This window comes from Acanthochromis polyacanthus, chromosome 23 (genome assembly GCF_021347895.1).
Source record: "Acanthochromis polyacanthus isolate Apoly-LR-REF ecotype Palm Island chromosome 23, KAUST_Apoly_ChrSc, whole genome shotgun sequence".
NCBI classification, from domain to species: Eukaryota; Metazoa; Chordata; class Actinopteri; family Pomacentridae; genus Acanthochromis; species Acanthochromis polyacanthus.
In genome coordinates, this window is record NC_067135.1 from 17,279,365 (window position 1) to 17,297,604 (window position 18,240).

Genomic DNA, 18,240 nt, shown 5'->3' on the forward strand with positions numbered 1-18,240 from the left:
ACAGCTACATAATTTCTTTGAATTAGACTATTTTTTTCGACTCAGCCAAGGTCGCAGGATTTGTGGGCTGTGGAACAAAAAGTCCCAAAAATGCAGTGTTGGACCTGGTTCTGTTTTTGCTCGAAGTGTCATCCAGCAAATGCTGCAGAGGCCGGTTTCGCACGTGAAGCACATTTCTAAAATTTGCCTGACAAACGTTGCAGTGAAGGATAAAATGCAGTAAACAAAAATATAGACACTGCACACAAATAGACTTTTTTCTGGACAAATTATCAGTCATTGAATAAATCCATCCCATAGCCTGAGATCTTTCTGCATGGGGTTTGCATGTTCTCCCTGTGCATGCGTGGGTTTTCTCCAAGTTCTCCAGCTCCTCCCACAGTCCAAAAACATGCTGAGGTTAATTGGTGATTCTAAATTGTCTGTAGGTGGGCAGCCGAAGAGGACTATGTTTGATAACATATGTTCGATAGCGTAGCCAGTACACAGACATTCCTTTGACCACTGAATATTAAATCCAACTTGAAAATGCAGCTGTGTTCACATCACATGATGCCACATATGGCAGAAGAAGGAGAAGAAGGTACTTTTGGCATGCTGGATTCTGACATGTCATGACTTAGGGCCATAGCCAGGTAATTAAATGCCCACAACTCCACAATTTTTAGTCTAATAAATAATTTACCATATGTCACATGATGCTCTGGATGGACCATTGAAAACTTCATTAACACTATGCATCACAGATCTTGTTACTGAGTTGGGATATCTAGTCTATGCCACACTCTCTATCTTACAATTACTATTTCCACTATAGTGCATACTTGATTTTTTCATGACTGTTCATATGCAACAAATGCTCCTATGTTTAACAGAATAGATAGATTTTAATAAAATACTACATGCTGCATTTATCTCAGTTTTAATCAGCATTTTGGCATCCTAGTATTTCAAAATCTTGTGTCTGTTACCTAAGCTGGACTTCCTTGATCATATTTCATGTCTCGCCAGTACTTAAAGCAACAATGAGGCTTAACAGCAATGTTGCTTTGAAACCATTTTACGTTATTTCCTTCCCCAGTTTCTTCATATCTGAACAGTGTAATGAGGTGCCCTTGTCCTTTTTTTTATCCGTATTATAGCCCTATAAGGTGCAGTCAATTCCAGCCATTTTCAGTACAAAAAATCGCTAATATTTTATTTGTAAATAAAAATATGACGAGAAATACAGGGAATATTGGACGCGCATCGCGAGGTGCATTTCCTCGAAAACGACCTATTCGTGGAGTATATACCGACTTCAAGACATGTTTTGGACAAAATATTTTACTGGCTTGTTTCGTCTGGATGTCCAAGGTTGGATTATGGCCGTTTTTTGTGGAATATTTTCATCTGTGTGTAATAATGAACCCGGAAATGTGAGTCGCGCTGTGTACGTTAAAGCCATGAATAGAGAACGGATGGATGGATATTCGTTGTTTGTCGGACAAATGTGTTTATATTACCCGCTGTGGTAATCACATCTGAAAATAGTTTATACCGGCGGATTCATGAGAATCTAAGCTTTCCGTCGGTGTATAGTGTTTGTATAATTGCGTTTGCAGCTTCAGACATTTAAGGAAATGCTTTTGCAGATCTCAAAGTGTTCCGCGGGCGGAACACTGAAGCACAACAGGTTAAAGCTTTAAGTGTCTTTTTTTTCTTCATTTATTTATTTGATGGTCTTTAAGTGATAATACATGAAACACAGTGAGTTGAACAAACCAACAAGCACAGGTTTTCCCATGTTCACTGCAAAGTGTAGTTCCTGTGTGGGAAGAGAGCTGCAGCAATTTCTTGTTTAAACTGCAAACTGTACATATGTGGCTGTGGTGTAAAGCAATTTCCAACCGAGATAGAGCTGTCAGTGTGCACAACAGTGCACCACAGAGAGGGGATTGTTGTGGCAGCTACATCCCTGATGTCACAAACTGCCTGGTAGATGTCCCAACTGTACCACAGTTGCGCCCGTGGCTCTGAAACTGCCTTAAATAAGTCGCGCTGTGTGCATCGTTGACTCCACCATTCACCCTGCGTCACTGATCCAAAAAATAGAGCCCTAAAACAGTTTGAAAGAATGTGATGATGCACATTTCCTGTCTCTCACCTTCCAAGCCCTTTGTCTTTTGTCTTTCCTTCCTTCCTTCCATCCTCAGGGCCTGGTAGGAGAAAAATATGGCAGCATCCGAGTGCCGGGGGAGGTGGAATCAGCAGAGTTCGAGATGATCTTGGATGCAGCTGTGGAGGCGGGGCTGGACACACACATCTTGGAAGAGTGGTACTGCAGGGATGAAAACTCTGTGCCACCCGCATACTACCTCAAACCCAAAGCCCAAATGCTTAAGAACTACCAGAACTCAGTAAGTCTGGCAAATCTGTTAAATGTGAGCTACTCCTAAATCACATCTGATCGTGTTATTTTACATATAGTACCGTTCAAAAGTTTGGGTTCACTTAGAAATGTCCTTATTTTGAGAGAAAAGCAGCTTTTTTTCAATGAAGATAACATTAAATGAATCAGAAATACAGCGTAGACATTGTTAATGTGCTAAATGACTATTCTAGCTGGAAACGACTGATTTTTAATGGAATATCTCCATTTCCAGCAACCATCACTCCTGTGTTCTAATGCTACATTGTGTTAGCTAATCATGTTGAAAGGCTAATTGATGATTAGAAAACCCTTGTTGCAATTATGTTAGCACGTGAATAAAAGTATGAGTTCTCATGGAAAACATGAAATTACCTGGATGACCTCAAACTTTTGAACAGTAGTGTATCTGTGTCCTTAAACGGAGGCATTAACGGTGCTAATAATAAATTATTTTCCTTCAGGTCTGTGGTGAAAGAGTTTAATTCGACTTGATAAACATATTTTATATGCATGTAGACAAAAGACGACCATCTTTGCTTTGCATTTTTGAGCAAAGTTATTTGGTGTCAGGCAGCTTTAAACCCATTTGACGTCCTGTGCTTTAATGTTTTTCCACAGTTGTTGCATACTTGCAAATCAACCCATAGAAGTCACTCAACAACAATTCTTTCAGCACAGTTAATTTTGAGTAAAACTGTTTAATTTCCACGTTTTACCTTTAGTTTTATAGTGGTAATGAAATATTTGGCTGTTTTTGCTTACAAGCTCTCACCTCAGTCATAAAAGCAGAATATCCTTGACTGGCGTGGTATTTAATAGAATCCCAAATCAATCATTCCGATGGAATTCTAGGTTTTAGCAGTTTAGCATTTAAATGAGAATTTCTTACATGAAACACATGAATATTCCCTTTGTTACTGTACATCTCTGACAGCACATGAATATGAATGACAGCATTCCCTGAGTACATGATGAGAGTCCTCGGTCTGAAACTGAAAAGTCAGACTGTCCTCTCCCTGCCCCCTGTCCTGCTTAGATGGAGTCAAGCAGCGCAGCCAAGACCAAGAATGACAAGGCCTGGAGGAACGTGTCGGAGGAGATCAAGAGGATCTTCCGGACAGCGGTGCTGCAGCTTCAAGAGAAGGGGACCATGAAGAGTGCTCAGGCCAAGAAATTCCTTTGCTCTGGTTGGTTTCAGGTCTACTTTTTATTTCTTTCTCATCTTTTTGTATCATATCATTTCAAATGTCTCCCACATTTCTGAAAGGCTGCAGGGTCTTCACTCAGTTCTGTCTCTCTGTCTTTCCCTGTGTTTCACCAATTCACAACCCTAGTAGGTACTAAAATAAATGAAGAGTGCTGAAGGTTCAGGGTACAACAGAAATGAGTATATCACTTAAATGTTAAAAGATTTAAAAATGATGTACCATATCAATAATTGTTTTATTTCTTAGTAGCCAGGTAGACAGTTTTACTTACAATACCGGTCAGAAGTTTGGGGTCACTTAGAAATGTCCTTATTTTTGAAAGAAAAACGTTTTTTTTAAGTGAAGATAACATTAAATTAATCAATCTAAACATGGTTAATGTGGTAAATGACTATTCTAGCTGGAAAGGGCTGATTCTTAATGGAATATCTACATAGAGGTACAGAGGAACATTTCCAGCAACCATCACTCCTGTGTTCTAATGCTACATTGTGTTAGCTAATGGTGTTGAAAGGCTAACTGATGATTAGAAAACCTTTTTGCAAAGCACATGAATGAAAGTGTAAGTTTTCATGGCAAACATGAAATTGTCTGAGTGACCCCAAACTTTTGAATGGTAGTGTATGTACAATAAAAGGATAGACTTTAAAAACATTGCAATGAAGATGAAGTCCCCAAAGTAGAAACTCTGCAACAGACGTGAATACACTTTTCATCAATGAAACCCTGCGGGTACTGAAATAAAGTTGATTACACGTGTGGTTTGCTCTTAGCTGTATGAATATGGTCATGAAATGATCTGTAAACATCAGAACTTTCTCACTTTTGGACCTCTCGACTGTATCTATCTACATGTCTCCATCATGGCTTCACAAGGTTTTTGCCAAAGAAACTGAAAATCTGGTTGAAACATCACAAAGGTAAAAAACGATATCTGAAGATCTGTGACCAACTAAAAATCAGTTAAAAAACAAATCAAGAGGTATAGGAAAAGCTACACTACCACTTATCCCAGCCTTAGTGGGTGTCCCCCTAAAATAACACCAAGTGTGCCAGTACTTCATATTTAGCATAGGGGCTAACAGTAGAATTCGTATTTCTGTAACAGCTCAGTCACAAAACTGCCAAATGGAGTCCAGCAAGTTGTGAACCTGACAACTGCGACCACAATGAATACACAGTCCTGACAGTGAAGCACGGATGTCAGAGTGAGCTGATATGGGGCTGTATGTGTGCAAAAGGAGATGAAGTTTGGGGTCACCCAGGCAATGTCATGCTTTCCATAAAAACTTACACTTTTATTCATGTTCTAACATAATTGCACAAGAGTTTCCTAATCATCAATGAGCCTTTCAACACCATTAGCTAACACAATGTAGCATTAGAACACAGGAGTGATGGTTGCTGGAAATGTTCCTCTGTACCCCTATGGAGATATTCCATTAAGAATCAGCTATTTCTGGCTTCATAAGCACAAATAACACATTGTTCAGCTTAGAAATAATACAATTCATTTGAGGTGAAGGTCTTCTTAACGATTATGTGATATTGGATAAGAGTGTACTATCTTCTGTTGTGTACTGTGCATGAATCATGCATACAGTTAGTTGTAATAGTGTGTAACAGCAAACACTAGATAAAAGAATGTTTATGCGCCAACTCTGAACAGTGTTTTACACCAAAGAGCAGAGATGACAAAAAAAGTGTATTGTTCAAATGTAAAATGAACCTTCAAGTTGGAAAAAAATCACATGGCAAAGGCTGTATTTTTAGTGACGGATTCTATTTTCTAGCCCATCACCTTGTAACTAAATTGATAACAAGAGATGAGATGCAATCAGATCTGTCAGAGTCACCTCAGCGGCAGACAGTGATTGATCGATCACATAGCAGCCTCGACTCACGGTTATTAATCGAAGCAGCAGGAGCCGGAAACATTTTGTTCTGCAAGGAACAGCTTAGTGACTATTCATTTTTTGCTTTTATCCATGGACTTTTAGGACATTTTGATATTATTATATAATTACTAAATGATTATTCAACATGTTGTGGTGGTCCCAACATGTACTTCTGGTTAGATTAAACATCCAAACCAGGGTTCTTCACACCTCCAGGAGTGAAGTCGAGTGACAATGCAATTCCTCCCACTCTTTTCTTTCCACGCTGTAAAGTTGATTTAGTGGGCTCCATATCAGTTCCTGTCTGTAAAAGACTTTTCATTTGGGAGTCACGCAGTTATTGCTGAATTGTTTGGACAGCACTGAGCTAATCTTTCAAGACATCTCCTTTTCATTTCTCAGCCTGTCATTGCGGGACATGATCTAAGCAGTGCGCTGCTGGGAACCGATGACAAGTTTGTGTTTTATAAGCCAGGCACAGTTTATGGCTTTTATCCATTGTGAGAATAAAGAATAATGCAAAGCTAATTAAGTAATTGCCGTCCAACATTTTAGAATTTTACATTAAAAGGAAGTAGCTCTTTTGTGTCAGGAAAACTGCTTTTTTGCACTTTAATTGCACGCGCTGGGCTTTAAGCAGTGTTTAATTATATTGTATGAAGGAAGTTGTGCCTTCCCTTGGAACTCACACATTCCCTTTCACAATTTCTGCCTTCTCCACCTAATTAACAGCCTACTATGTGAGCTAAACTACACAGGAGATGCGGGCAGAATTTCAGTCTGTGGGGTCTTTGTTCAGCACTGTTAGCTTATGTGATTTTGTCAACTTTGTTTCATTTAAACAAAGCTCAGGAGAAATCTGCCTAATCAGAAACTAAAAGCTCCTAAAACTTAGCCAGTTTTTGCCTTGACATTACGTTATTTAGGCCATTTTAGAATGTACTAAAAGCAATGTAGAAAGAAGTAAATAAAAAAAGAAAGAAAAAAGTTGCTAACGACTTTCCTCACCTCACTTTATTTGTTCTCATTTCAGCCTTGGAGGATGAATTAGACTTTGCCCTTGGAAAACAAACTCCTGCCTTTCTCAGGAAATGTGTCTGCTACATTCGCAAGATCTCCAACTTTGACCGCTTCGCCAAAATCCCTGAGATGGCCCGCTACATGGACATTGTGGTCAGCGGCGATCGCGTCATGCGCAACCAGGAAGCTTACGAACGCCTTCTGAAGGTTCGGGACGAGTTCATCCCCACAGTCGTGGCTGCCTCCAACCTCCGCGTCTATTCCTCTGTCACTCACTGCGACATGAAGCTAGGCTACTCCCAAGAAGTGGAGAGCCACTACGTCGAAGGTCTGTGTAAACAGTTCTACGAGGACATGGTGGATATCATCCAGGCCACAGTCCAGCAGAACTTTGACACAGAGACTGATCCGTTGTACGATGAGATCCTGCAGCACCTGTCACTCTGCAAAAACTTCGCAGCCCTCTATGAGTACAAGGCCGAGTCGCTGGATTACGTGCAGGAGTATGTCATGCCGTCTAAGGGAAGCAGAATGAGCCCTCTAGTGGTGTACGGAGGACCCTGCACTGGAAAGACTCTGCTGCTGTCTGAGGTGGCCAAAGAGGTGAGACATGCAGGCTGAGAATATCTAAAAAATGATGCTGTTATCTTTCTCCTTTTGTGTCATCTCCGTCCCCCTTTCTGTCTCACTCTGGCTCGCAGCGTGTTCACGCTTGCTTTCGTCTGTCTGTCTGATCTGAGCATGTGTCCGTCTTTGTACAGCAGAGTATGAGGGGGCGTGCAACTGTTCATCTCTTCTCATCAAATGCTTGCTTGACCATCTGTGTGTCTGCCAAGAGTCAGTCCATTGCCATGCGCACGTCTCTAATATCCTGTGAAGCCGCGCAAGTGTGTGTTTGTTCACGTCTGTCCACATCTGTGTAAGACTAGGTGTGCTTTGATTTGCGGCTTGCATCTATGTGTTAACATTTGCGGTGATTTCGCAGCGAAGATTGCTACATTTGTTTTTTGATGGATGCACAAGTGTGTGTGTGTGTAGCCTATTCTCTGTTCGCTCTGGATTTGTGTGCCATCTGGCTGCCCGGCTACATTAGGATCACACTGTAGCCAAGATCACACAGCAGACACCCACTTATCCAGCCCTCCTGTCCAACCTTCATAATAAGTGTCACAATAAAACCCGCATTTATTGTAAGCGCCATTCATATTATCCAGATTCAGCTCATAGCAGCTGTGTAAAATGTTACAATAGCAGCAACAAAACAATGATTAAAGCCTTAATTTAGCTGTTTAAGATTACACGGTTACAATGTTTGAAAGTACAAATTCAACAATGAGAATTGAGATTAAAGGTCCCATATATGAATTTTTATTTTTCCATTTATCAAGTTCCCACACAGCGAGTCAGTCTCCCAACTTTACACCTCCGACTGTCAATCACAGATGCAGAGAGTGTGTTCTTCCTGAAGGGGGCGGGAACAGCAGCAGCTCATTGTTTTTTTAAGCAAAACCAGGGGTTGTACAGTCACGATGAAATGAACCATCTTTGTAATATTTCATGGTGAGAAACAGAAAGACACACGATGGAAACACCTAAGACTTTGATTAATGTGCTGAAAGTGGCTCAATATGGGACCTTTAAATAAAAGACGGGGTGACTTTAAGGTATACGGCTTCAGGCTAGCAACACTAAATGTACACACTCGGAGCAGAGACTCGTAAAGGTGGGGGAGCTCTGTGAGAAACGTTGAAAGAATGGCGAAATAGAAATAACAATTCTATCATTTGTAGTTATTCTCGCCCTACTGCTTCAGTGCAGCTGGACCATGTGTCTTGTATTCCATCAAGCTTGCTTTCTGAGAGCCACAACATTTTGTAACATCGTCGTTGTGGATGTTTTTTAAAGCTTGACAGTCACATTGTGTCCTGAGATGAAGCATTTTTTCTACTTTCTCACAATATCGGTGCCAGTTTTGTCAATTCAAAATTAAGCCGAGATGTTTTTTCAATACAACATATTCAATTTTATTTACCAGCACTCATAAGCAGACTGAATTGTGACACAACCCTATTGTACTAATACGCATATAAGCCCAGTTTACATGTGTTCTACCTGTTATAGCTGCAGTGACACTGTCCACCTCATCATTTAGTAAAAGCTCTGGATATTAAATACTTCTGCAGCAGGCATTTACGATTATGTATTTTCAGTCAGAAGTCCAACATTTCTCACAATTATATTGTCCTGTGTATGTATCTCTATCCATTTGGTACTTAGAGGAGGTTAAAACAAAAAATAACAGTTTGAATTCCTACGTGGCTTTTGTGTGTGAAGGAGAGGGGATTCTATTAGATTAAAGTCAGCCTAAAGGAGGCACTGAATAGAGACAGAGGAGTTCTGGGACCACTGTGCTGCTCCTGGAGTCCGGTGGGTGTGATTCACACCTGGCCTGTTTGGTTTGATTCATCTGAACCCCGGAGCATTTCGGTCTCAATTTTGAGCTCAGACCTCGCTCAGAAAATATGTCTCTCTGCTCTCCTCAAGTAGCCTGGGATGGGGTTTGTTTGTAGCTTTTCTTAGTAGTATTTAAAATTAAGCAAACCAGTAAAGTTAGATAAAAGTGTGGGAGCGAGCTTTACATATTTGATAAATATTTGATTACTAGTTTATTATTAAGCCGCACCATTGGAAGGTCAAATTGTCTTGCATTCATGGGAGTCTTCTAAGTCAGTCTTCCATGAATACACTTTTGCAATAAGCTTGAAACCTTTCTTAACAATTGCATTTCTACAGCCACAGATTGTCTTACAAGTGATTCCGCACAGCTTAATAAAAGAGTTGAAAATAATCGGGTGGCAAAGACAAAGATAATGTCAAAGGGAATTACATTTACAATTACATTTCATTTTGAGCGTTAATACCTCAGATCTGCTCCGGTCACCATGTTAAACCAGCAGCCTTAGGCCTCTGTGATAATAACAGGTGTGTGAGAACATTAGGCAGACTTTCATATCATCAGCCAAACCACACACGGTTGCAGAATATGAATAAATGTATTAGAAGATAAATTCAACTAGTTGTTAGAGAGACTGTAAAATCATAATATTCAGCAGAATGTAATAGGTTCCTAACATTGCAATGACTGCTTTGACACAGTTAGAGAATATTGCCAATAGAGAAATTAGTCTGAAATGAATTTTGGACCCATGATAATAGCTGACATTTACTGTGTCCAAGAATCACATTAATTAATATGGAATTTCATTTAAGGCTGATTGTTTAAATTAGACTTTTGCATAGTTATATTGTGGCTGTATTGAAGGTCATATGGAACACCGCTTATAGTTAAACTCCAGTTTACTGTGAATATCAATTAACAGACAAGACTTCTCAAATCAAGAAGGGTGATTAAAAGCTGATATATGAGTTTGGCACAAATGTAAAGCATATTTAAAATACAGGAAATGAAGACAGATTTTGTGCCTCTCTCTTTTTATCTCCCTTTGTCTCAGAGCTCAGTGTGTTGTAGGCTTTATCTGTGTTTCTCCATAAGGGTCAAATAACATCTGAATTCCTCCCAAAAGCTAGTCTGGGTCATTTAAGGCATTTAGGAATGAAATTAAAAGAAAAGATCAATGAATCTTCAAATTTTAAGCAGTTCTCATTCATACATTAGTTCTCTTAAAAAAAAACATTTTAAAATGTGTATATTTTCATGACTTTAAAAATGAAGACATTAAATATCAACATTACTGAGTTTCTTTCATTTTGCCATGTGTATCAAAAGTAATCTTAAGTGTAACACTGTTATTCTGTTGTGAAAAAAAAATTAAACCTCTCCTTCTTGCTGTGATAATGAGCCCTTCCCTGATTGTTCTAGTTGATTGCCTCTGGTTTCTTCAACTACTGAAGAGAAGAACTCAAGTCAGTTTTATTCAGGAAGCACATACAAGTGTCTGAAAATGTTGTCAATCCTCAAATGATCCACAGTTTATATCCTTGTTCAACGGTCATATTTCAAAAATCTTTCTGTTAAATAATCTTACCCTATGTATTCTGACAGTTACGTCTCATTACTGTTTTTCAGGCTTACACATGGCTGCAGAAAGAGATGGGCCCTGAAACCGATCCAGTGGTCATTGTTCGTTTTATTGGCTCCAGCCAGCTCTCCACAGACCTACGAACCCTCCTCCAGAGCATCTGTGAACAGATTGCAATCAACTACCGCTGCCTGATTCACTTTTTGCCTAACAAGATTCAGGAGATGAGAGAGCTCCTGATCAACCTCCTAGGGGAATCCTCGTTCCACAGGCCCTTGGTCATCATCCTGGATGCGCTGGAGCAGCTTTCAGATGCCGATGAAGCTCGCAAACTGTGGTGGCTCCCCATACACCTGCCTCGAACAGTCCGCATTGTAGTATCAACGTTGCCCAATAAGCACGGTATCTTGCAGAAGCTCCGTCACCTCATCCATGATGAGGGCTATTATGTGGAGTTAATCCAGAGAGACCGCAAAGTCTGCAGCCAGACATTAAAACAGCAATTGTTGGGGGTGAAGAGAAAAGTCACCTCAGGCCAACAGATCTATGTCAATGAGGCACTTGCCAAGTGTACATTGCCAATGTTTGTCAACCTCATCTACAGAGAAGTAGTTCACTGGAGGTCTCACAAAGATGTGGATGATAGGTCCCTCTGTTCCACAGTGCATGAAAGCATAGAGCAACTATTCTACTCTGTCGAGAACAAATTGGGCCAACGATTTGTCTTCAGAGCATTAGGATATATCACCATGGCCAAGGCTGGGTTAACTGAGGTTGAGCTGGAAGATATCCTGTCACTTGATAACATCGTTCTTGGGGATGTCATTGTGGCAACTTACCTCAAAAACCCACTGAGGATCTCCTATGACTTGGTTGCAAAGCTTAAAGAGGAACTGGATGGCTACCTGGTGGAGCGTCAGGTGCGCAACGTCACCTTGATGGTTTGGGCCAACAGACACCTGCATCTCATTGCCCAGAAGCTGTATCTTAGTAATGAAGAGGATGTGCATCAAATGCACAGTCTCTTAGCTGAGTACTTCCTTGGGGCTTGGTCAGGAGGCAGGAAGAAAATCTTCACCTACGACAACAACCACTTCACTTCCCTGAACATTTCTCATCACAAAAACCCACACCATCAACAGTCCCATGAAAAAACATCTTCTGATAAGTACTCTTATGACAGACAGACCCCTGAACAACCTTGGGTGTTCCAGTGCAATCTTTTGGAGCCTGACATTTTCTTTGTCAATCACAGAAAGATGACGGAGCTGGTGTATCACCTTACTAGAAGCGGGCGCACCGATGACCTCATGTTTGGCGTCATTATGAACTTCAGTTGGCTCTACACAATGATTAAGATTGGCCAGTTTGAAAAGGCTTTAACAGACATTGACCTAGCTTACAGTTACACCCAAGAAAAAGAGCTGAAGTTTCTGGCCACCACCCTCCGTAGCATTAAGGTAAAAGTGCTGAAGAACCCAGCATCACTGTCAGCAGAGCTGCAGCAAAGGCTTCTGCCAGTAGTCACCTCCCTTCCAAAGCTCAGACACCTCCTGCTGGAGTGTGACAAAGATGGCCCAAAGTACTGCTCTATTGTGCCTCTCCACTCCTCTATGGATGTCACCTACAGTCCAGAAAGGCTTCCTCTGTGCTCCAGTTATATGCAGATTGTGGAGATCTTGCCCACTCTCGCCCCAAACATAGTCCTTGTTGCATTGGAGGACGGGTCTGTCAGCACCTGGGATGTAGAAAGCAGACAGCTTCTACGGCAGATCGACACAGCCAGATCTGTTGTGCTGGGAATCAGGCTAACCTCTGATGAGAAGTATCTGGTCGTGGCCACAACTAAAAATACACTGCTCATCTATGATAATCACAAGTCCTGCCTTTTATCTGAGGTTGAAATCAAGGGGTCCAAGCACGGTGGCATCACTGGTGGGGTTGCCTTCATCAATGGCTTTACTTTGTCTACCCATCATGCTTTGGCTTGGCTTGAAGCTAGTAAAGACGTCAATGTCATTGACCTCCTCTACGGCTGGCCTCTCTACCAGTTCCACTGCTGGTACGAGGTGACTTGTGTCCAGTGCTCACCAGATGGAATGTATGCCTTCTGTGGCCAGTACCTCAACACTGCATCCGTCTTTCATCTAGGAAATGGTGACAAGTTGGCCACTATGACATCTGAGTTTTCTGGGGGGTTCGTCAAATCCATCCTTGTGCTGGACACCCTTAACCAAATGGTGATGGTTGACAATGAAGGCAGTCTGTCCGTGTGGAACACCAAAGAGATCACCAACCCGAAACTGATGGAAGATTATGATTGTAGAGGGGATGACAGTGAAGTGGTGGGCATCGAGTTGTCTGAAGACCAGCGTTCCATTCTCATTTGTAAGGCCAGGAGTATTGAGGTTCTGGACACAAAAGTATGGAAAATGGTAGAGAAGTTCAAAGCCAAACGTAGTGAACGCTTTGTTGCAGCTGTTCTCTCCAAAAATGGACAAAGCATTGTGGCATCCATGGAAAACACCTCCTCTATCTTTGTCTGGCGGAGGGACAGTGGACAGTGTATGGCTAGCCTGATTGAGATCTCAGGGGCTATTGTAAAACTCATCAAATCAGTCCACCACAATCTGCTCCTTTCTGTTGCCAGCAGTGGAGTTCTGTCTGTCTGGGACATTGATATCATCACCGCCATGTCCAACATTGATAAAACAGGCAAGAAGATCCAGACCTTGCAGCTGTCCGGCAGAGAGGACTACGTGTTTACCATGGATGGCTCAGAAGCTGTCCACAAGTGGAACTTTAGCACTGGATTTATTGAAACCGTTTTCAAGCACGAGGGCATAGTGGAAAACTGTGTCCTAACCTCCTCAGGGGATCTCATGGTGACTTCTGACGACAAGTCCAGTCAATACATTTGGCAAACCAACACCGGAGAAAATATTTTCCGCATCAACGGACAGAGAATATCACAGCTGCTAATCACCCACAACGACCAGTTTGTGGTGTCCCTCTGTGAGCAGAATGCTTCCAGAGTGTGGAGGCTTGCCACTGGGCACAAAGTGTGCAACATCTTAGTCACTCTCCAGAATGCACTGATCACCACAGCAAACACGTTCCTGGTAGGAACATCCAAAAACAAGCTCCTTGCTGTCAGCCTTTGGTCAGGCAGCGTGTCAAAGAAGTTTGTCTGTGATGATGGTATCACCATTGCCAACTTCAAGCTCATTCCTGACTGCCCTGACTGCGTGGTCTTCATTACGTCCACAGAGACCGTCTTTATCTGGAGCGTGGCAGATGAGTCTGTTTGCAGACGTGTCCAGCTCCCAACCAACTTCCTCAAAAATCTAGAGGACTTCCAGATTTCTCCCAATGGGAAATTAGGAATCGTCTCTAAAGGTGATGAGAATATTAACGTCCTGGATCTTCACAGTGGGAAGTTACGGCTTGTCCACGCTGCAGGTATAATCTGGCGCCAGAAATTATCAAGAGATGGCCGTTATCTTGTATACATCTGTTTCCGGAACTGCGACGAAGACGACGATGCTGGTGTCGTATCCAATCTGATCGTGATGCGGCTTGCTGATGGTAAGAGCATCGGCACATGCTCGCTTTACAAGACCCCCACCTTCCTGTCTCTTTCCCAGCGAGCACTAAACATCATCATTGGCTTCGAGGATGGCAGCATCGGCACATACACAGTTGTGGATCGTGTGGATGCTGCTCTCAAGATAAAGATAGCCACCTCCAACAGCCGACAGATTGTCAACAACGCCTCGCAGAAGGTGCGGCCCAAATGTGGCAACCATTCCTTTAAAACCGTTGCTGACTGCACTTGGAGGGAGTCAACAGAGGTGTTCTCCAGGGACAGTCCCATCAACGTGTCGGACTCCGGAGAAGGTGAGTCGACAACGCCTACAAAAAGACTGAACTGCTCCAGTGATAGGTGGAGAAGAAAGGAGTATCAGGAGTTAAGGTAGTTGGGTGGGCACAGGTGACAAAGCTTAGAATCTCTGGGGTCGCAGTTGATTCTTGTTTACAGCCACGTGATTCAGCTGCAGATGTCAGCCCTCTGGGTAGTTAATGGGCCGACCGTTTTAACGCTGCACTCAAATTATGTATTACTTACTTCCAACTTATGATACATTTTATGTTTGTTTTACACATTAAGACTGTTAGAAAAATACTGTTTTAGAAAAGAAGAAAAATGTCAGTTCTGTGAAGTATTAGTTTGCCATTATGTGTCCTTTTGCATTTGAAGAACAAAGTTATTATTCAAATGTCTCGGTCAAACATTTTCAAAGCCATTCCAGTGATCTTAGCCACTTTCATTGTACACTGTCTTTATTTTCATTGTGCACATTAAGCCATAATGTTGTTCTTAAAAGAGTATATTTATGTTTGTATTTACATCAGGCCGTACTGTACAAAAAGGAAGAACTATGAACATATGTACATATCTCTTTTTGGCTGCTGCAATTTGTGCAACTCCTTAAAAATGTTATGTTGTGCTTAATGCAATCAAAGTGAGTGCCTGGAATTTAAAATGTTCTTTATGTGCAGATTACAAGATTTATGAAAATGCAGGGAATTTGTAAACACAGTATACGCACCGTTACACAATACTTGCATTGACGTTAAATCTAGACGATCAGTGTAATGAAATCCAGTCAACAACGCGAGAGACGGATGGCATTGCTCTTTGTAATGATAGCTGTAGGATATTTCTTGGAACAGTTTACATAGATTTGATGTGAATTTACCTGCAGTTCCGTCAATTTGTGTGCTGTTCCTTTTAAGGGAAACACCACTATTGAGCATACAGTGTAGCATAGCACCATACACATTCACGCCTTAACCAGTGTTCTTGCTTTAGGTTTAGTGGAGTTTGTTCAAAATGTTCCAGTGTTACAGGACAGGAGTGGTTAGCCCGATGTTCGAAACAACTTGGCCATGTGAATATATATAGAAGTGTAGACAGTAGGTGGAAGCACTTTATGAGTGGTTTGTGAGAAATTATTAGATTTATTTATATGAAACATTGTATAAATTGTTTAGAGTGATCTAGATTTGTCTTAAAACATGGATTGGGTGTGCTTACAGAAACACACAGGCCATCCAGGTACTTGCAGGCTACAGCTGACTCACTTGAAAAGCTACAGTCTCTACATATATATATTAGGGCTGGACTCGAATATCCGAGCATGCGGTTGTTGTGGTGGTATCCGAATAATTATTATGAAATCTGCTGCTTTATCATCACTAAAAATCGGTATATCTCAGTCTTATGGACTGCAGTGACCTCAGGGGTCAGTGGTACTTTGGATTGGTATCACGCGGACCTACCAACTCTGACGTCACGCTTCACTTCACCCGTGTTTTTAAACAGAAGACAAAATGCGAAGACGGAGATATCCATGCTAATGCTAAAGCTGTCGGACTCCGACGATAACGAATTTTCGGATACTTGTCATTAGCGGGAATAGATAGACACCCGAATATCCAGATCTCAGAATCTGCTATTTGGATCAGCCCTAATATATATAACAAAGAGGATGCTGTCATCTTAGCATTTTGTATCAGAGGGGAGCAATTTGAACATCTGTGGGATTAAACAAGGGTCGTGAAGATTGTGATGAACTGCTAAAATGCAATTAAAAATAGGCATTTTGTCGATATTTACAAAATGAAATACTGATATCATGTCACACTATTATACATATGATAATATCATACATAATCAAGTGCTAGTAACTAGGGACAACATACAGTACAATTAAAATTACAGACTGTATCTTCACTTTTGAGTGTATTTCATTTGGTAAAAATGAGACAAAACACACAATAAAAGATATTAAAAATGAATCGGACGAATAGCTTTGTTTTCCATAGACAGTACCATAAATTGGTAGCTAAAATAATTGTGAATTATTTTAGCTACCATCACGATGTAGTGGAAACCTAATATCATGACATCCCTATTTTAGGGCCTGTGGTTGTGTGTCGCCTTTTGCAAAGCAGCGAAAAACCTTTGCCTGAGGTCTTCAAGATCGTGAATGGTAGTTGAACAATTTGACTGCTGTCATGAGCAGGGATTCAAAGTAGAAGTTGCATTTTAGATGTACTTTGTCACACAAGCATTACTCAATAGCTGGATAGCTCAATGACTAGCACCCTTCATTTTGGCAGAAGAGGTCAGTGGTTCAAACCCCCTTTGAGGACCCTTAGGCAAGGTCCTTAGTGCTTCCCCGCCTACCTATGTTGTATCTGCTCTCAGATGTATGTTGCTTTGGATAAAAGCATCTGCTAAATGAAATTGTCTCAGACAGAGATTTTTCCTTGTTTTACTGAAGGTGGTATAAACCACAGGTTTCCACTTTTGTCCTACACTATTTCATAGGCTCTTGATCTTTTTGACCCTTATTTGAGTCTGCAGAAACTGACTCTGATAGCAGCATGACAGGCTAAAAATTAAAACTGCTGACAATCTAAAAGAATATTTAAGAGTCTATGAGGTTGTACCTTGCAGGTGCCGCGATAGCTTTTAAAAGCATGTCTGTAATAACCGAAAACTGAATTTGTTTTCAACAGTATTAAAACTCTGACTCAAATCATCTGCCAGGCATGATTACAACAAAACAAAACACGACACACTTTCACTTTTACATATACTTTTAAAGGGCTATTCCATTCCTCCTTATTTGTATGTTTACGAGTTTTGAACAGTTGAGGTAATGGCCCTTGGATAATTTCAAACCGGGTAGTAGCACCAAGCTTTAAAATACTTTATTTCACTCCAACTCAAGAGTTTCTAAATTGAAATAAAGAAGAGATTCTATCATGTAATTGCCAAAGTCCCAATTTTAGTTTGTGTTTCATTTTGTTGACCGTCTCATTGGTTTTTGAGGCTTATACTGTAATTATATTGTTACCAAATTGTTTCAGTGTTGGACTGTGATTCTGTTTATGATAGAGAAAATGTGCTATCTTTGCTAAAAAGTTTAAAAAAGAGTCCTCATAAAATATATTGGAATGCCAGTTTAAGAGTATATTTGAATGTGTCCATATGGAAGCCAGTAAATGGTATTATTGTATGTTAAGTAACTTGAATGACTTTTAATAACTTACATGTTTGCAACTCATAGTTGACATACTGGTAATGAATGTTTCTATGGTATTCTTTGTATTGTCAGGACTGACTTACCTGTTTAGAGATTTATATTTTCATAAATGTTGTACTGACATTTTGTTACAGAGTTGTTTAACTGGAATTCAAACAGAAAAGAAACTTATGTCTGAAGCAATATGAAACTAGTGTGTATGCATTGTTTGTATGAAACATTTTAATGTAATAAAATGGTTCACTTTTTGCCTCCACTCCGCCGCCTCGCTGGAAATCATTAAAGCACAAGACAAACAACCGAGAGGTGAATAAGCTCCGTCTAATTGGCTACAATCAACCCAGTCCTGAAGTACTGCTGGCTGTAAGTTAAGCTGCAGAGCAGGCTGTGAAACAGGTAATTCATGAAGTTATTTTTTTTGTGTGTGTCCTGGAGTCACAAAACACTGACAGCGCTGACAAACACACACACGCAGAGCGGAGCAGTAAAAGGATTTGATAGGCCAGTAATTGCTTGATGCCGAATGCCAGACAAGCGTGG

The 18,240-nt window shown here is 40.9% G+C and overlaps 1 protein-coding gene across 3 annotated transcripts in view; it reads left to right on the plus strand.

The window, feature by feature from the left end:
* Positions 1-17,956, plus strand: part of LOC110963001 (NACHT and WD repeat domain-containing protein 2) — a 73,162-nt gene extending 55,206 nt beyond the window's left edge. For all 3 annotated transcript variants that reach the window (XM_051944257.1, XM_051944256.1, XM_051944255.1), the window contains 4 exons: positions 2,196-2,399; positions 3,450-3,600; positions 6,553-7,142; positions 10,627-17,956. In XM_051944257.1, coding sequence (XP_051800217.1) covers positions 2,196-2,399; positions 3,450-3,600; positions 6,553-7,142; positions 10,627-14,559 — 4,878 coding nt within the window. In that variant the 3' untranslated portion in view covers positions 14,560-17,956. The remainder of the gene's footprint in view (positions 1-2,195; positions 2,400-3,449; positions 3,601-6,552; positions 7,143-10,626) is intronic.
* Positions 17,957-18,240: the final 284 nt, after the last annotated feature.